The following is a 20,672-nucleotide window of genomic DNA, read 5'->3' as shown; positions in this document are numbered from 1 at the left end:
TGAAAAAGAGAAAAGCCAATCTGTCAAGAGGACATAATAATCCTAAACATTAATGCACCTAATAATAGAGCTTCAAAATACATGAAGCAAAAATTTATGGAATAGAAAGGAGAAATAAACACACCCACAATTATAGCCAGAGATTTCAATACCCCTTTCAATATTTGATAGAACACGTAGAATAAAAATCAGTAGATACACAAAACTAGAACAACACTACCAACCTACTTGACCTGACAATTGTGGAATACTCTTCCAACTACAGCAAAATACACATTGTATAGAAGTATACACAAACTGCTTACCATAATAGGTCCTATTCTATGCCCATAAAACAACTCAAAACTCTAAAGTTATTCATACAATACGAAGTATATTCTCTGATTATAATGGCATTAAATTTAACTCAATGACAGAAATGTGGAAAATTCCCAAATATCAGAAACTAAATAACACACTTCTAAATCATACTTAAGTCAAAAAATGAATTCAGAGGGAAATGAGACAGTACTTTGACTTGAATGAAAGTGAAAACACAATGTATCAAAATTTGTGGGATACAGCTGAAAGTGGTTTTTTTGTTTGTTTGTTTTTTAAAGATTTTATTTATTTATTTGACGGAGAGACAGACAGTGAGTGCGGGAGCACAAGCAGGAGGAAGCAGGCTTCTTGCCCACCAAGCAGGGAGCCTGATGTGGGGCTTGATCCCAAGACCCTGGGATAGTGACCTGAGCTGAAGGCAGATGCTTAACAACTGAACCACCCAGGAGCCCCTGAAAACACTGTTTAGAGGGAAATTTATAACACTAAACATCTCTGCTTGGAAAAGAAGAAAGATCTCAAATCTGTAATTGCTGTTCTACCTTAGGAAACCAAAGAAGGACAAATGAAATACAAATTAAGAAGAATAAGGAAATAATAAAGATTACAGCAGAAACCAATTAAAAAAGAAAACAGAGGGGTGCCTGTGTGGCTCAGTTGGTTAACCGACTGCCTTCGACTCAGGTCATGATCCTGGAGTCCCGGGATCGAGTCCCACATCGGGCTGCCTGCTCGCAGGGAGTCTGCTTCTCCCACTGACCTCTCTCCTCTCATGCTCTCTCTCTCTCAAATAAATAAATAAAATCTTTTTTAAAAAAAGAAAAGAAAACAGAAAACAGAAAAGCAACAAAGAAAAATAGTAAAACCCCAAACTAGTTTTTGAAAAGATGCACAAAACTGATAAATGTCTAGACAGGCTATAGGGAGTTGGAGGATTTGGGGGTTGAGCACAGAAAAAGATATGACCACCAGGTGGCAGTAGCACATAATGAACTTTATTTGACTAACTCCTTGGACAGGTAGGCATGATGAGGGAAGTCCTTCACAGGATAAAACTGTCCATCCAAAGGGAGAAGAGGAAAAGCAGAGAGAGAGAGCGCTTGTGTGTTTAGATGATATCACTCAGTAGCGACACTGAGAGTCTCTGGAACATGGGACATGGAACACGAACAGCTTTATAGCTGCTGGGTTTATCTATGGCTAGAAGAGGTTAGGTGTGGTTTCCTGGGGTATACATACCAGATAGCTTGCAAATGGCTAAAAATCTGCTTATTTGAGCTATGTTTCAAAGTCTTGTATGGGTAAAATTTGAGTTTGGCATCCGCAGGCTTTTGAGCTTACGGGTCCCAGGCTGCTATTACTAAGTTAAACAACAGAAGGCCAACATACAAGGGGTTATCTTTGGCTCATAATATAATAATCCATCCCTCGGGCCCACGTTGCTTTATAATTTTAGTTATATGTAAATGCATTATGCCTCAGTTTGGACCCCATGGAAAAGCATTTTGAAGTCCCAGAATCCAATGAGAGTAAAAACAAGGATTTCAAAACCCATTTGCAGCCAGTCTGTCAGAAGACTTAGAAAATTGATTTGTTCAATTTGATTAATTATAAACTGTTATTAAAGGGACATGCCCCTTTAATACATGTCCCTGGCTATCTTTAAAACACGTAGCAACATGTGTTAAGTGTGCAGAACCCACTTCCTGCAGCAGCCAATAAATGATCTAGGACTAAGCGATGATACATACACCAGTAGCTGTGGAGTTGACACCGGCAAGGACAGGAATTTAGGTAAGGAAAACACACAGCAACAGAGTAGGTGTTGAAGTCCAAGTCATCTGCACCCAGCAGTAGAGGAATGTCTTCTGGGCATCGTTCAAATTGTGTTGGCCAGTCTGGGATGATGAGTTTGATCCTACAGGTATCCGTTGCAGATTCAGACTTGTTCTTCAGTGTCATCAGTGGAGCAAAGTACTTGGATGGCAGACGACAGTGCCTTTCTCTCCAGATGGTGGTAGGCAGTTTGCTTAGCTAAATCCTGGATGATGAGTGGACACAGGCTAAGGACAGTCACAGAGTTGGTTCATGTCCAGTCCTCATCCCACATTTTGCTGAAGTTCTGATCAAATAGAATTTTTGGTGAGCCCATTAACCCACAACTAGGAGTTGGTAAAAATATAAATCTTGGGAAAAATGTTTGTCAAGGGCATATGCTATTTCTGGAAGTAGTGTACTCAGCTCAGCCCATTGGGTGCTTTGGGCTCTCCCCATACAGAAACTGGAGTATGTGAATATGGACCATAGACTGAGACTGCCCACTGTTTGGCTCCTTTAAGCCCTGTGCCCACTCCATTCATAAAGAGACCTTTGATTTTTTCATTTTGTGGGTGCTGGCCACCTTACCTCTAATCCCCATTGAGAAAGGAATGAGACCTGCTGGGGACTTTGGCAAGTTAATGTAGTGGCAGGGTATGTGGCCCTTTCCTTCTGGAGTTATGACACTCCACAGGGCCAGGTTAGGCTTGAGCCTGTAGATAGCACTTCCATCTTAATCCAGCTGCAGCTTCAATTTTACAGAGAGCTTTTTTCCATTATCCAGAGCATGAGAAGACTCTCACTCCATCAGTAATTGGCTCTGCCAGGATTCAAGGCTAGGTCTGGGCAAACTCCGGAGCCTGAGCATGTAATCCTTACACTGTTCCTAGCTGAGGTAAAGGAAATATAAAGTCACATATCACCAAACCCAATGCTCAATTAAGCAGTGAGATTGAAAACACAGGAAACTGAAAAATAATCACAATGAAGTAGGCTCACCTATTAAGCTACTTACCGTGTGCTGGACATCCTGAGCACTTTCATCTCCATGACCTCTCTGTGCAGTGGGCATCAATGCCTTCAAGGAGGAGGAAACCAATTAGCGAGTTGAAGTGAATTTTGCCCTAGACCCCATAGCCCACGGGTGGCAGAAGGGGAACAGGACTTGGGGTCATGTGACCGCAAAACACCCTCTCTTGCCACTTTCATTCTCATTCCCATTCTGCCACTGTAAGTGATCTCAATATGTCCCTGAGTGAGCAGATGAAAAGAAGACCACCATGAAGAGTCCCACTCCCTTCCCCACATCAATACCACTGTGGCCCTGTGCTACCTGAGCTGATGTGGTGTGAGCAAATTCATTCTTCCCCTCTGCCTTCCCAACCAGAACCTGGGACACCACTGACCAAGGAGGGGAGAATAAAGATAGCGAGTAGCTGGGGTTCTCCATCTTACTCTGGCCCTGTTCTCTGGGTCCTCCTGTATGCAGATTTGCCCTTTGTGCACACGGGCACTTGGCAAACGTCTGCAACCAAGATCCTCACCACCAGTGTGCTGTGTGCTAGCTACCGCTCTGAAGTGAAGGGCTCCTGCAGGGGTAACGGCCGGGAGCCCTGACTGGGTTTCACCTGGACACTTAGTGAGTACTGTGAGCTGGGCGAAAGGCTGGGCTGAAATGGGTCTATATCAAGTGTCTGATCACATTTCATGGATAAGGGTGATCACTGTGGCTGTGATTCCAGACGGGGTTGTGGAAGCCACTGGGAAAAAAAAACAGCTGAGTAGGCTGAAGGGCTTCCAACCTGCCATTTTACTCAGACATTTACAGAAGAAAATGGTGCAAGACCGCTCATGCCCTTGAATACGTTTTTAAACCAAGAAAATGTCAAAAACTTCTCTGGTTGTTTTAGACATATGTGTATGATATGTCAGAACAAATGATCTGAAAACAACATAATACCCATCTAAAGATGTCCATACTGAGCAGATTCCTAGCATTCACATCTGGCATTCCCAAAGATTCCACCCCAAGTCTAGTGCTTATCTTTCTTGGCAGCAATTTGAAGAACTACTTAGTAGCTGATGTCTGTCAGCTCTGTGACTCCACTTGGAGCTCTGGCCTTATGCACCCAGACCAGCATGGGGGTTCTCCCTTCCTCAGGGAGCCACAGGTACAGCAGATCACCCTCATTCTTCATCTTCACCACTCCCATGCAGCTGTCCCTTAGATGCTCTGTCCTCATTAATGGTACCCCATCCTCCCATTCACCCAGGCGTTGCACCTTCTTTCTCTGACTCTGACAGCCAATGCGGAGCAAGCTCCAGCAGTTCTCTCTCCGAAGATCTTCCTGTTGTCTCCCCTTCATTCGCAAAGTTACTATCCTACTCAAGAACTCCATCTCCCATCAAGGACACTACAACCACATAGTCAACTCCCACCCCCACCACCCCCTGCTTCAGCCTTGAAATTTCTCTTTCAGATCAAAGCATATTCAGAAGCCTAATACAGTAGCAAAAGCAAGCTACTCCGGAAGGAAAGAGAAAGGAATCAGGAACAGGTATGCAAACCTGGGTCCTCTAAGGACACCTTCTAAGTGTCATACACTCCTACCTCATCTCTTTTCACACTTCCTGGAATCTCTATTGTTACCTGAATACACATGGTAAGGTTTCAATCCTTGGGATATAGTGTTTCTTCTGCTCACAATGTCTTCCCTCCTTGTCTGCCCAGCACATAGTTACAGCTTGAGATCTGGAACAAGAAAAAGACAAGTTTGAATCTCAGTTCCAAGTACTAGCTCTATGACCTTGGTGCTTTCTGAGCCTATTTCTGCATCCCTAAGATAAAGGTAATATTAGCAGTTATGTCATAAAACTGTTAACAGCCTTAAATGATACTGTATTCATTGCTTAATGGAGAGATGGTACACACGAAACACTCAATAAATGTTCACCATAGTAATCATCCTCGCCCACAGGAATCAGCTCAACACTGCCCTCTTTTTCTTGATCCTTCCCTGTTGTACCCCCTGTTAACTCAGTACAGTGCATTTCTAGTTAAGTTTGCCTTTCTGTGTCCCTCCTCATATTGTGACCTAATTGAGGACAGAAGCTAGCTTGTTCATCTTTGGTCCTCTGCTATCCAGTATATCCAGCACCTACAGGACTCAGTGTTTGTTGAATGAATTGATTAATGAATGAAGGCAGGCAGGCAGTAGGGGCCATTCATGAATCAAGTTTACAGAGTATATACTATGTCACAGACATTGTTCTGGTTGCTGGGGATACATCAATAGATAAAACTAATGGAGTTCCTGCCCTCATGGAGCTCCCACTCTCATGAGAAAGGTACACTCAATAACAAACAAGTAAATATATACCAAGTTAGACAGTGCAAAGTGCTTCAGGGAAAAACAAAGTGAGGGGCAGGTGTTGCTCTCTCATATAAGAAAGTTAGGCAAGGTGTCACCAATAAGGTGACATTTGAACAGAGACCAAAGAGAAAGCAAGGTCGGTGGATATTTAAGGAGACAGGGCAGGAGAATGTGATCCAGACTCAGAATAGCTGGGTGCACATGAAAAAAGGGAAGCTGGCCAGTGGGTGCTGGAGAGCAGTGAGTGAATGGATGAGTGACATGACATGAGAGCAGAGTGGCTGTGGGGCTGTGGAGTACAGACCATGGGCCATGTGTGGCCCAGAGTCTTTAATGAAGATACAAGCTATACTAATTGATTACTTTCTTGAGTGTCTCAAAAATCCTGTTCACTTACCCATTTTAAAATGTAACAGAAAGGAAAACTTTCCTAGCCTTAATCAGCCATGAGTACAAATGAAGTTGTTTCATGTTAATTTCTAAATCTCAATGGCTTTGAGTGCTCATCTATGCAAATGTAGGGAGTCCTACCTCAAGCAAAATCCTTCCTTCTCAAATATTCTAGGAATCCTAAGGGTGCACATGATCCTAAGTGGGTTGCTATGGCCGCTCAGGTCAAGCTTTTGCAGCTTTGGGTCTGATGATCCCACAGATGTACCCCAGGAGGGAGGACCACTCCTGTCATTGTGCCCTAAATTGGTTGGCCAGAGGAGCTGCCATTCCAGGACTCCGAAGGGCTATGAGGCTAGAGTGTTCCTTTTGCATACGGATGACCAGCACAACTTTCTGAACTCCAGCATTATAGCATCCATCAAAACAGCTCAGTTCACACCCACAGACTCAGGAGATACTGGGACCTTCAGCTTGCCTCCAACATTCTATCCTCTTGCAAAGAGGAGCTTGCCCTGTCAGACTGCTCCTTCTCTTACAGTGAATTTTCTCTTGGGGCTCCCAGATCTCTGCAGGTGGGCCTCTGCCTGGGCCACTTCAGCCCATAAGTCCTATCCATAATCAAACCCAATAATGGACAGAATTCAAGATTTTTCCCCAGGATCCAAAGCCCTAACAGACATCAGTAGTATAACATTTGAAGGAGGTTATCACCAAACTATTTAGCAGTATGGCTGAATCTCAGCCCTTCCCCAGCCATTAGGCTATTAACCTTATCAGTGTCCTGAGGTCTCCCATGTATTATTCAAGGTATCTTGAGTGGTAACAGCAAAACCTGGGAAAGAATGGACACAGGTATTCACTTCAGATGGTACTAGTTTAAACAAGATCCAAGAACAACTACAGGCTCAACACAAAAACTCTAAGCATCTGTTTAAATCCTAGTATTTCACCCAGAAAACGCTGCAGCATAACTGAAAGCTTTGAAGACAGAAAGAATGGACTCCGGATCCATGGATGGTTTGCTACTTACAGTATGACTTTGGGCAGTCATTTCACTTTGAACACATTTTTCTCACTTATGGAAAGATAACAGCGCCTTTATGTGAAACCTAAATAGGGTGATTAACTGATCACCATGAAAGGTATTTCCTCTCCCTTTCAGCAGAGACATGCACAGGACTTACACGGTTTTGCTGTTTTGCTTTAAAAATTTTCAAAAAGGAAATTGGTTGACATGAATCAATTTCATTCCAAATTCTGCTCTAAGGATAACCTGATGATGCTGAAAGTCTACCAAATTTGATCCTTTTTAAAATATAATACTGAACAACACTATTTCTTAGGAAACCCCTGAATGACTATTTCCACCTCAAGATTCTCTGACTTCCTCAACAAAAACAGAATAGCAACACTTAGGAATGTCCAGAAGATAAAAGCCAAGAACTACAAGTCTGAACAATAAAAACTACCAAATACTTCATGTGGGAAAAAAATCCAGCTGATAAGGTGGCCAGGGATCTGCATTCAGACCTGAACTTGAATTCTGGCTCTGCCACTCACCAACTGGGTGGCATCTTGATCTCTGTGCACCATTATCTTTATCTGTAAAGCAGGGACAATAACATCTCATAGAATTAAGTATAATCAATGTCAAAATATGAAGTGCCATGTTAGGTCAGCTCAACAAACTGAATGGTGACAACCAGATGGATGTGGTCCTTGACCCCTGTGAGCCCACGGACTCTGATTTGGTCCTACTTCCTCCTGACATGGGTTTCAGAAGAGACCAGCTTGGAATGGCTGTCCTTAACTATACTGGTCAACTACCAGGGTAAGTTCCTCAAAGGGCCAGCACTTAACTGACCTCAGCTGGTCTCATATAGAACTAGTGTGCAGAACTCTATTTCTGTACTATCTCTAGCCAAAAAAGTAACTTTTCTCAAAACACAAGAAAGAAAAGAATTTTTTAAAAAATCACTCCTTCTCCAAATTCAAAGGACAGTAAAGCATAAACTCTCTCCTTTTTTCTCCTCTCAAAACCATGAGCGCTGATTTCCCCGACCCAAAGAGATCCACACATTTTGGGAGACCAAACTCTGTCTCTTTACTTTCAATCCACTGTCTTTTCAACATGTCATCATCATAAAACATTTACAAAGTATTTTGTTTAAAGCCTCACCCATTGCTCTCTAGTCAAATAAACCCACGGAATAAGTAGCTATCTTAGGGCCTGACACACTTTGAGCCTCCCTTGGTGCATCCATAACTGCAGCTCCATCATGGAAAGAACACACAGGTCCAGGGCCCCAGATTTTGGAAGAACTGAGCTAGTCCTGGGGAGCACAGACCGAAACCCCATCTCCTAGAGTGAGGGTTGTTCTCACAAGTTGCTCCTTCAAATCCTGCTTTAAAGCAGCAAGAATATTTTTATTTTATTTAAGTGGTTTTTTTGGGGGGGGGGTTGTTTTTTTGTTTTTTTTTTTAGAGAGGAGCAGCAGAGGGAGAGGGAAAGTCTCAAGCAGACTCCACACTGAGCTTGGAGCCAGATGAGGGGCTCGATCTCATGACCCTGAGATCATGATCTTGGCCAAAACCAAGAGCAGAACACTTAACCAACTGTGCCACCTGGGTGCCCCAAAGCAGTAAGAATGTTTTCTAAAAATCTTGTAAGTAAAGCATTTTCCAAACTATCATCCCCAAGTTTTTGTCAGATCTTTACATTTATGTACTCAGCTTGCTTAAAATGAGGCATACAGGTAATGCTGTGACACAGCTCACCACTTCCTTTAAAAAAAAAAAAAAACAATGAACATATGAAATGCACATGTGGAACTCAATGGTACCAAAATCAGCCAACTTGAGACAGCTTGCTGTAGAATCACATGCATTTTTGCAACATTTCCAGCCCACGTTAACACTACACAATTCCACCTCTCAGGACTACTCTAACATCTCAGCACAACTTTTATATACACGTAATCTATACTCACTTCACTCCACACCACATTCTACCTGTGCATCTGAGGTTGTAAGACTTCTGCTACCACGAGAGGGAAGATCACAACAACAGAGGCAGTATGGAGCTTGGCCTGACAATCTCTGCCTGAGGAATAGTAGTAGTATATAGGTAGGTAGGGAGAAGGCAATTTGGAAACAATGGTTAATCTGATGCTCTCCTCCAAAATTGTATTTTACTAGTAAAGGGGTCCCTCTCTGGCTCCCAGGGCACAATCTCTGCAGGCCAGAAGGCAGTCAGATGATATAATTAAAGTGATTCAAGAAAAAACCCATCAACCAAGAATTCTCTATCTGGCAAAACTATCCTTCAAAAATGAGGGAGAAAATAATGCCATTCCCAGATAAACAAACACTACGGAGACAAGCTCTACAAGAAATGCTAAAGGCGGTCCTCCAGGTTGAAAGGACACTAGTAACTCAAAGCCATATAAAAATGTAAATTTTTCCAGCAGAGGTAAATACATGGACAAATATAAAACCCAGTATTATAACTTCTTTTACAGGATTTAAAATAGAAAAGCATAAAAAATAACTATAAATCTGTTAGTAGGTATATAATATATTGTGCGTGTGTGTGTGTATATACATATATAGTGATTTGTGACATCAATAACATAAAGGCAGGTAGACTACAAAGTTTTTGTGATTGAAATTATTTAAAAATACTTACAACTTAAGATGTCAGAAGTAACTGCCATAACTACAAAGAAAATGTCTATAGAATATACACTGAAATGTTGCTCAAAGAAATCAAAGAGATTACACAGGAAGACATCCTGTGTTCATAGACAGGAAGACTTCATCCTGTTAAAATGTCAATACTACCCAAAGTGATCTGTAGAACCAATGCAGTCCTTGTCAATACCCCAATGATGTTTCTTGAAGAAACAGAATAATCCCTCCTAAAATTCATATGAAGTCTCCAAGGACCCCAAATAGCCAAAACAATCTTGAAAAAGAACAAAGTTGGAAGACTCACACTTCCGGATTTCAAAATTTATAAAGCCATAGTAGTCAAAACAAGATCATGCTCTTTCCCTGCCGCCACCAAGTTGCTCAGAGGCGGGGCTTCAGGTACACCCAAGATTGGGCTCTAGCCTGGCCCACCACCATGGCTGAGGAAGGCATTGCTGCTGGAGGTGTAATGGATGTTAATACTGCTTTACAAGAGGTGCTGAAAACCACCCTCATCCACAAGGGCCTGGCACATGAAATTCACAAAGCCACCAAAGCCTTAGACAAGTGCCAAGCCCATCTTCGTGTGCTTGCACCCAACTGTGATGAGCTTATGTATAACAAGTTGGTTGAGGCCCTTTGTGCTGAACACCAAAATCAATCTAATTAAGATTGATGACAATAAGAAATTAGGCAAATGGCTAGACCTCTATGAACAGAGAGGGAAATCCCACGTAGTTGGTTGCAGTTCTGCGGTGGTTAAGAACTATAGCAAAGAGTCTCAGGCCAAGCATGTCATCCAGGAATTCTTCAAAATCAAGAAATAAACAAGTGAAAAATTTGGTTCTTGTTCCTAAAACAAAAGTGTCATGCTGATGCTAGGATTGCCATACAGACTAATGGAAGTGAGGCCAGAAATAAACCCTTATATATATGGTCAAATGATTTCTTACAAGGGTGCCAAGACCATTCAGTGGGAATAAAGAGTGAAAAGGCAATCCACAAAATTAGAAAAATATCTGCAAATCATTCATCTGGTAAGTTATTATCCAGAATATATACAGAACTCCAACAACTCAAAACTTACTTTAAAAATGGGCAAAATATCTTTATAGGTATTTCTCAAAAGAAGGTACCAAAAGCATTAGTAAGAATATGAAAAGATACTCAATGTCACTAATCAGAAAAATACAAATTAAAGCCATAATGACATACCATCTTATACCCAGTAGGATGATTACTATCAAAACAAGAACAAAACCAAAAATAACCCCCCAAAAAACTAAACATAAATAAGTGTTGATGTGGCTATGGACAAATTAGAACCCTTTGGATTATTGGTAGGAATGTAAAATGGGGCAGCCATTTTGGAAAACAGCATGGCAGTTCCATAAACTAGAATTACCATATGACCCAATAATTCTACCTCTGGGTATATATTTCAAAGAACTCACAGCAGGGTCTCAAAAGAAATATTTGCACACCCGTATTCATGGCAGCATTCTTCACAACAGCCGAAAGGTAAAATCAACCCAAATATCCATCAACAGGTGAATGGACAAACCAACCATGGTATACACATATAATAGTCTTAGTCTTAAAATGTTTGGAAGGAAATTCTGACCCATGCTTCAACATGAACGAACCTTGAGGACCTTATGCTAAGTGAATACACCACTCATAAAGGATAAACAATGTACGATTCCATTTATATGAGATGAGAGTAGTCAAAACCAGAGATAAAGCAGTATGGTGACTGCCAGGGCTAGGCCAGAAGGAGAGAATGTGGAGTTACTATTCAATGGAAGTTTCATTTTTTTAAGATGAAAAGATTTCTGGAGATGAAAGGCAGTTGACGGTTGCAAACAAAAGTGAATGGACTTTGGGGCGCCTGGGTGGCTCAGTGGGTTAAAGCCTCTGCCTTCAGCTCAGGTCATGATCTCAGGGTCCTGGGATCGAGCCCCACATTGGACTCTCTGCTCAGCGGGGAGCCTGCTTCCCTTCCTCTCTCTCTCTGCCTGCCTCTCTGCCTACTTGTGATCTCCGTCAAATAAATAAAATCTTAAAAAAAAAAAGTGAATGGACTTAATGCTACTAACTGTACACTTAAAAACTGTCCTTAAAGATGTCAAATTCTATGTGTACTTTACATTTATACATAATTAATGTAAAATAATTTAGTCAACAATTAAATTTTTTTAACTGGGAAAAAATGATTCTGCATCACCACCGACAATGGAACAAACTAAAGGTCTCTATGGAGAGAAATATGCTTAAACATTTGAGGACCAAGAGGCAAGCTGTCAAACAAGTTACTCACATGTATAAAGTAAATGCTACAAATGTGAACAACTGGTTAAAATAGGTGAAGATAGGTATATGGGAGTTTATTTTACCATTCTTGCAACATAATTTTAAGTTAGAAAAATTTCCAAAATTTAAAAAAAAAGCCATTCTGTTTGGAGGTCTGAGTTTCTAACCCATGGACCAAGGATCATTTATACAGAAACAATCTTTTCTTCAACATAGTATTAAGAGAACCTCCTAAATCATTTTGAATTCCTCACTTACGATTATCCCTTTATTGTCTGGCACCATGTTTTAGCCCGTATCTGTGAAATCATCAGATAATTGGAGCTTACTCCATCAAATGGCAAAATACTGTATTAGTAAGTTTAAATATTTTTTTACTCTTACCTTTCTTGTTTAGAATTTTTAATGACCAGGTTCATCAACATTTGCTTCAATAGATGGCTGTGCTTTTATTGCTCTCACAAGTTTTTTTTTAAGGCTATCTATATAAAGCAAAATGACTGTAGAACGTACTGTTTCCACCTCCACCTAGCAGTTAGCAATCACCTGATAACATTTTTATGCACCTGCCTTTTACAGTTCACTGCCCCATCTGTGCTAAGCTTGTTGAAAGTAAATGTGGGGCTGCCCAGGTGGCTCTCAGTTGGTTAACCATCCGCCTTTGGCTCAGATCATGATCCCAGAGTCCCAGGTTGGAGCTCCCCCTGCCAACTCCACTCAGCAGGGAGTTTGCTTCTCCCTTTCCCTCTGCTGCCCCCACCTCATGCTCTTTCTCCCTCTGTCTCTCAAATAAAATCTTAAAAAAAAAAAAAAAAAAGTAAATGCAGATACTGAGAGGACCTTTCGAGTAAGTGCATACACTTCAAGCCATTTTTGCTATTCAAAGGCTTTTATGGCAAGTACTACTTTCAAGTGTTTTTGAAAATCAGTGTTGTCAAAAACCCTGTTCCAATTTGTATCAATTTCCATAATCAAAATGAATTACTGGTTCTTGAATTTAGTCATTTTTGACTAAACAGAGGTTTTTCATAATTAAATCTGCAGAGACTATTAAGTTTAAAGTATCACAAAAATAGAACAATATAGCCATAAACTATAGTTATCTCTAACCCAACTGCCAAACTGCTATCAGTAACCGGTACAGTGATTGTCAGTTACATCCACATTTCCTCTAAGGAAGTATTTCACAAATTTTTTTTTCATTATAACACCCTTTCCATGAGAAAACATCAATGTAATTTAATTAAAATCAATTAAAATTTCCTAAAAGAAATAGTAAGATTTTGTATTTTCTTTCAACCCCAACTAGAATATTGCAATTCATTCCGACACTAACCACCTGGAGTTAGCATCCGACTCAACAGGTTTAAGGGCTCAGTCCTCCCTAAGACCGCTCCCATTTTGAATGCCAGTTTCAAGTGGGTCCATGACCACTTTTACTGACTAGTTACAAATCTGGGGGTTCCCATGATCCCCTTAGGTTCAAGAATTTGCTAAAATGACTGAAAGAACTCAGGAAAGCACTATGTTTATGATTTATTATAAAGGACTCAAAGTAGGAGGACCAGCCAAATGAAGAGACATAGGGCGAGTTCTGGCAGTAAACAGAGCTTCCACACCCTCTCTTTGTGGAATGAAGGCACATCACCATCTCGGCTTATCACTGTGCTCACCATTCAGGAAGCCCCAGTGAGCCTGAATGTCCAGAGTTTTTAATTGGGATCTCACTACTCAAGCATGACCAATTACATCATTGGGCACATGGCTGAACTCAATCCCCTCACTCCAACCCGTCAGGCCTGCCCAAAATCCCAACCCTTGAATTACATGGTAGATCTTTCTGGTGACATCCCCCATCCTAAAGCTACCTCAGGGCCTAACAAGTCACCTCATGAGAATCACAAAAACGTTCCTATCACCCAGAAAATGCAAAGGTTTTTAGAAGTTCCTTATCAGGAATCCAAGACAGAGACCAGACAAATTCCTTACTATACTATGGTCAGGAAGAATGAACATGGAAGATGGAAGGGTCACAAACCACTGTAATAGCTAAGATTTTTTTCTCTCACCAAAAGCCAATTTTCACCCCCACTGAGAATACATCCTCTAAGACAATGAAGAGACAGCCCCCCAAAACCAGAATGGAACTTTATTGTGTAAATTTTATAGAAGTATGACTAGTATTCTTCTGTACAAAGTACACAACAAACAGTTTTAAATACAAGTGAGAGAAATGCAAGTCCTATGACAACATCTGATATAAGCAGAACCATTTACAGATACACTAAAAAAATTTTTAAAATATCATCTTCGTTCTCCAAAGAGTCCATTGCGCATTTCTTAGAGATGGGGACACATCCCAGGCAAGGTCACAATGGCATTTTATTGCCCTCGATGCTGATTTTCACTGCGTGTGCAGATCTGCTTTTTTTTCTGATATCTGTGAACTTTCTCATCTGCTTATCCAGTCGACTGATACCCTTCTTGGAGGTCCCCTGAAACTAAGAGTGGGGTAAAAATTAAAGAGCAAATTATTGAAATACACAAATCTAGTTTTGTCTTTCATCTTCTTTTATCTGCAAGTTAACAGTCAGAAGAGCTCCAATTTCTGTAATAATCACAATATGCTTTGGTGACCTCAGGAACAAGATCAAGTGTACACACCAGTGTTAGCAATGTACACATATTAAACTCTCTCAATGAAGATTAACAGTTGTCCATGTCTTATTTTAAAATTCTGCCTCAGTCCACAGAAACCTCCTAGATGAAAGGGGGAAAATTTAAACTATGATTCCCCCCAATTCCATTCACTTACATTGTGACTATATGCTTTTCCCTTTCAAAGGTCAAACATGGAGCTGGCCACTTCAGATATTCACCTCCCAGCAGTGCTGGCATGAAGAATAGTGATTTTCTAAGGCAAGGAAAGTCATCTGAGAAAAAGCCTTAAGCATAACGAATGAGGTGAGAGGATGAGTAAAGCGAACCCAATTAAGTGCTGAAGCTCTAGTTTCAGACTTGGGGTGAATCCCCACTTTGCCTCAGCAAGTTCTAGAGCCCTAGGCAAATCAGGCCGCTCCTTTCAGGACTGCTAGGAGAAGTAAATGAGATAATTGTGTCAAATACTAGCACACAGTCAGTGCTCAAAATATGTATCAGCTATTACTATTATTACTACTACTTTGGAACCAATTAGATTTATATTAAATAAGTACACTTGATAACCAAAAAAAAAAAAAGCAAATGAAATCTTTTGGTCCAAGGGTGTTACTACTTTTTGCATCTCTTCCTGCTTGCCATATATGGTTAAAGGTTTGGTTGTTAGATTATTTCTTTTTTAATTTTTAACGACTATGGGTCTTAAAAGGATGCCATCTCTAAGAAATTGACCTTTAGAAATGCTGAGGAGGTCTGCCACTTAAGTCAAAGACCAGGGGAAACTCTTCTGGTTGACTATAGTGTTACTGACAATTCCGATCCTTAAGAATGTTGAATGGTATAAAAAGTGATGAGTTCTTCTATTTCTCCCCAGATGTTTATTATTGAATCACCTGTGAAGCTCAATTCCAAGACTGCTAAAAGAAGGTAAGGCCCAGAAGGAGACATTCTGGGTCAGTTATCAGTGTGGCAATGTTGAGTTGAGGAGCCTCCCAAGTCTTATCCCACCTCTAGACTCAGCATACCCCTCAGACAGAAGCAAGGAACCCTCAGTCAGTCTCGAACAAGAGTGATCATCCACCCTATATTTTCTAAAACAATCCCAAGTCCAAATATTTATGTCAATTTAACACTTGGCAGTAGTACTCTGAGTTAGCAAAAACATTCCTTATCAGAGGAGAAGGAGCTATACTTCTATCACCCTATCAAATCCCCAGATTTTCTGGATAGTCCTAAACATGTGACCTCCTTTCAGATGTGCCCTGATTCTTAGTACTTATAGTCAGTCCACATCAGAAGCCTTACCCACTCAGATCTCCACCAATTACCTAACTCCCAGCAGCTTTACACGCCATTAGAAACGTCTCCCAGCACCTAACAATCTGAGCCCTCTAGCCTCCACTAAAGGGACACACCCAGGTCACACTGATCCATTCCTATTTATATTAAGACTTACAGCTGGCAGATGCCTAGTTTCCCCAAGTCAGAGAACACAAAAGATTTAGTACCTAACATGCCAAATTCAATGACCTCTCTCCTAATTCAACTCTGTACCACACCTCCTTAGAACACTGAGAGTGTATGCTGCACTGTTTTATCAGTGAAAAACCAAAAGTAGCTTAAAATATTAGCAAGATGGGTTTGCTTAAAAAAAAAACAACAACAACAAAACTATGGTACAACTGTATTATGACACAATATTAAGTCACTGAAGAATGTTTACTTAAGTGAATTTTTACCATATTTAGTAAAACAAAAATCCAACAAAGTATAAAACAATTTTGCATAAAAGTTGAAACAAAAACACCAAACCACAAAACCAGTAATGTTTATGTACAATATAAAAAGGACAAAAAGGAAATAGCCCAAAATGTTAATATTAAGGTGTGGTGGAATTACAAGTGACATTAATTTTATTTGTGCTTTCTGCATTTAAAAGTTTATATAAAAACATACATTACGTTTGTCATTTTACTGTTATCTTAAAAGCACTCCATGGAATAAATTAACATTTAAATATACAATGTAGTGTAGGTTATTGCATTATTTAGGAGTGAAAAATCAGAAACCACAGAGGAATAAATAAACAAATTATATATTCACATGATAGACTATTATGCAGCCAATATAAAAGACAAATGATAAGGTGGTTTAATGAGGGGAAATGACCAAAATTATATACAATATAATTTTATGAAAGTATCAGTCGAAAAAAAGGGGCAAAAACTGTAACAAACTGCTTTTGAATGGTGGGTGATTTCTTTCTAATCTCAAAATTTTCTGTAATTATAACCACAAAAAAACAAATTTGAAGCATTACTGGGAATACATTTAACAAAACAAACTGTTAACACTGGGGACTTTGAGAAGAACAGGGCTTTGCAATGGGGTTATTCTATAGTGTTTTATATTAACTTATGTACTTTCAAAAATAAAAATGACATTTAAAACAAAGAGAGTTTCATTTGAAAGGCATTTACTCACTCCAATTTTCTTCTGGAAAATATGTTTTCTAATAATACTCATTAGTGTCTGCAATGTGGAAGCCCTGAGTGAATTCATAAGGACTCTTCCTGAACAGGGAAAGAGTGTCAGGTGGTTTAAGGACAATACCCTAAAATGTAACATGAAATCACCAGGCCCCCAAACATGCCTAGACTTGGACCTAGATAGTACCGGCACATTATGATCTTGGGAGTGCTGGGATTAAGGAAAGGAAAACAGCTTGAACTTGCCTCTCTGCCTGCTAGTCACCTCTCTGCTCTAGCAGGAGACTGGGCCACTTCTTCCCACCTGCCCATCACCTACTGGGAGAATGGGATCAGAACCAGCAACACTGGCAGACAGGCACATGCCTTTCAGGACACAGCTAGGCTTCCAAAGAATGGCCACTGAGACTTTTTTTATTACATTTTCTCTGCCTTACCATTCTCAATTCTCAAACGTAAGTGTGCTGGGGAAGAAAAACTACTACTAAGAGGGACAGCAAGAGGGGAAAAGACAGTGGGAGAAGGAAAGATAAAAAGAAAGAGAAGTGGCCGAGGAAGATAAGGGGTATCAAGGGATGTGGATATGGGTAAAAGTACAAAAAAGGGGAAGGAAGTATGAAAAAGTTTTTGGCACTGAAGCAGTGCTCTTCTACCTCTCATTTATTCTCAATAAGTAAGAAAGTGTGCTTTGTTTTGATTGCAGCTTAATATCAAAAATGAACTGGCACAAAGGTGAGTGTAGTCCATGAAAATAGCTGCCCAAGCAGGGGTCGTGGAGAAGTCACAAAAGGAAGGCAACACACTCAGACTCTCAAGAGCACACTGCTACAAAGGTAGCGCTATTCATCTCAGAGCACAGCAGGGAGTGAGTGTGGCTTTAAGGAAGGGTCCCAACGTTTTCATTTCTAACCATGTATTAAAGATGTATTAATCAAATTTATCTCTTAACTATTTAGTGTAAGGCTTTATGCAATGGGTCCTCTCAAATGCACACTGATGAGCCACTGATAATGGGAGGAAAAGTCACCTCCCTTCCATCAAGAAGCTACTCATCACTTTACATGCTTGTAATGCAGACCACTATGATTCTGGACCCTAAGAAAGACTTTTTAATAAAAATGGGTAACAGGAAGATGAAAATGCTTATCAGGGAATTAATTATCCATGAGTTTCCGGGGTTCTAATAAAAGAAGGGACTTCCATTTTAATTTCTAAATATTCAACAGAACTTGAAAGTCATGAAGTGTTTGTTAGGGTCATTATTTCAGTAACTAGAAGTGGGCTGGGCCTTTTCTGGTTAGGAAAGCACACGCACACTTGTCTTCACTCTAGCTGCTGACAATTCAAGCTCATGCACAGAGCATGCTTCCTTGGGGATACCTCCCGGATACACTCTGGTAGGGCCAGGACTACAGGGGCATCCTGTTGCCTTCAATGCTGAACTTGACAGCACGGTGCACTTTGCTGAGTCGTTTCTGTTCTGCAAATCGCCTCTTATGCTTTTCCAATCGGCTTAGGCCCTTTTTAAGAATACCAGGCTAGAAAGAGTAGTTTGAATGGAGAATAAAAAAAGATTACTGAGGAGCAATGAAGATCAAGGAGTAGTATTTACAATGATGACAGAGGAAGTGTTTACCCTAAATATTTCACAACAGAATTACTTAAAACAGTTGAAGAGAAAGGGAGGGGTAGATTGCAGAAGTAGAGAGTTCTGTTTCTCATGGTTCTAAAAAATGACTGCATGAGAACACTCTAGACTTCAAGATTCAGTTGAAATAAAGGGATTGATACTGTTGCTTTAAGTCTGAAGTAAAGCTCACAAGCAATGATCTGGCTAGCTAAGAGACCAGAAAACAGCTCTCTTTAAATCAGATAAACCTCAAGAGCTGTTAAGAGTTATAACACATAAAGTAAAAGACAAAATAGTAACTTCCACTTGGGATTCACCTCGCTATTTCCCTCCTTGCTTACTTACCCTGGATGACTCCATTTCCACATTCCACTTAGGTCTGACAACATAGTCCTTGTTTGAGGGCATGGGGACCCTGGCTCGGGCACAGAATCCAGGATCTCCAGGTCTGAGGGCCCTGAGAATAGGAAGAAGACCATGCTATTATATAGCCAATCACAGCTGGGTCCAGCTGATTCAGCTGCACAGGTATTATATCAAACTTCCTCCGCAGAGGGGAACCCTCCTACACTGTTGGTGGGAATGCAAGCTGGTGCAACCACTCTGGAAAACAGTGTGGAGGTTCCTCAAAAAACTGAAAATAGAGCTACCCTATGACCCAGCAATTGCACTCCTGGGTATATATCCTAAAGATACAAACGTGGTGCTCCGAAGGGGCACGTGCACCCGAATGTTTATAGCAGCAATGTCCACAATAGCCAAACTGTGGAAAGAGCCTAGATGTCCATCAACAGATGAATGGATAAAAAAGATGTGATATATATACACAATGGAATACTATGCAGCCATCAAAAGACATGAAATCTTGCCATTTGCGACGACGTGGATGGAACTAGAGGGTATCATGCTTAGCGAAATAAGTCAATCGGAGAAAGACAACTATCATATGATCTCTTTGATATGAGGAAGTGGAGATGCAAGGTCGGGGGGGTTGGGGGGAGGTAGGAAAAGAAAAAATGAAAAGATGGGATTGGGAGGGAGACAAACCATAAAAGACTCAATCTCAAGAAACAGACTGAGGGTTGCGGGGGGGAGGGGGGACGGGAGAGGGTGGTGGGGAAATGGACATTGGGGAGGGTATGGGCTATGATGAGTGCTGTGAAATGTGTAAACCAGACGATTCACAGACCTGTACCCCTGGGGATAAAAATACATTATATGTTTATTAAAATAAAAAAATTAAAAAAACAAAAAAACAAAAAAACAAAAAACTTCCTCCGCTTCCCCAGGTCACCCTATCTGCCCTCTTGCTATCTCAGCTGACCTCACCATCACTCACATTACTCTAAAAATTCTTCAACTTCCCTCTCAAAGCCAACTTCCTCTGCATTTTCAGGAGTTCTCTTAGCCTCCCTTGAGCTTCAGATATAATCAAGCCTCTTTCCTTTCCAAGGCTGGCTCTCACATCAGAACCCCAAATTCCAATTTCTCTGGTCTGGTGGAGCTCCTCACAGTCTCACATCCGGTAGCCAAAATGATTCCCCAAAACTGAGTACGCCCTCAAAGTAGTTTTTGTGGTGTTACTGTATATGCAATTAATACAATAATTTCTGCTTCTTGTTTTTAAAAGTTTGGATAATCACAGATTCACATGTAGTTTTAAGAAATAATACAGAGAGATCCAGTGTCTCTCCCAATGGTAAAAGATGCAAAACTATCCAAGAACTACAATACTAATGTTGATGTAAGTCCACCAGTTTTTATTTACATTTCCCCAGTTTTACTTACATTCATTGTGTGTTTCTGTGTTTATTAGTCCTATGCAATTTTATCACAAGTGCAGGTTCGTGTATTTACCACGAGGGTCCTTCCTATTGCCCTTTTATAAAAACAAGTCCACCCTCATAGTCCATCTGCCCAGCCCCTAGCCCCTGGTGACCATGAACCTGTTCTTCACTTCTCTATTTTAGCATTTCAAGAATG

At 40.6% G+C, this 20,672-nt stretch overlaps 1 protein-coding gene and 1 pseudogene across 7 annotated transcripts in view; one reads left to right on the top strand and one right to left on the bottom strand.

Annotated features, from left to right (window-relative positions):
* Positions 1-10,035: 10,035 nt before the first annotated feature.
* On the top strand, positions 10,036-10,426 carry LOC308340065 (small ribosomal subunit protein eS12-like; annotated as a pseudogene). Its single transcript has one exon. The product of its transcript is annotated as a small ribosomal subunit protein eS12-like (transcript).
* Positions 10,427-14,041: 3,615 nt separating this feature from the next.
* Positions 14,042-20,672, bottom strand: part of IWS1 (interacts with SUPT6H, CTD assembly factor 1) — a 40,725-nt gene continuing 34,094 nt past the window's right edge. For 4 of the 6 annotated variants that reach the window (XR_013966496.1, XR_013966497.1, XM_080797925.1 and 1 more), the window contains 2 exons: positions 19,035-19,146; positions 14,042-14,413 (listed from right to left, as the gene is read on the bottom strand). Coding sequence is in view for 4 of the 6 variants with exons in the window: in XM_080797925.1 (XP_080654051.1) it covers positions 14,282-14,413; positions 19,035-19,146 (244 nt within the window). In the remaining 2 variants the exon portion in view is untranslated. Of the gene's footprint in view, positions 14,414-18,439; positions 18,598-19,034; positions 19,147-20,672 lie in introns of all 6 variants that reach the window. The other 2 variants (XM_080797926.1, XM_080797924.1) reach the window with 1 other exon arrangement.

Source organism: Martes martes, assembly GCF_963455335.1.
Source record: "Martes martes genome assembly, chromosome: 3".
In the NCBI taxonomy this organism is placed as follows: Eukaryota; Metazoa; Chordata; class Mammalia; order Carnivora; family Mustelidae; genus Martes; species Martes martes.
The sequence above is the reverse complement of the archived record's forward strand: the minus strand, read 5'-3'. Positions and strand labels throughout refer to the sequence as shown.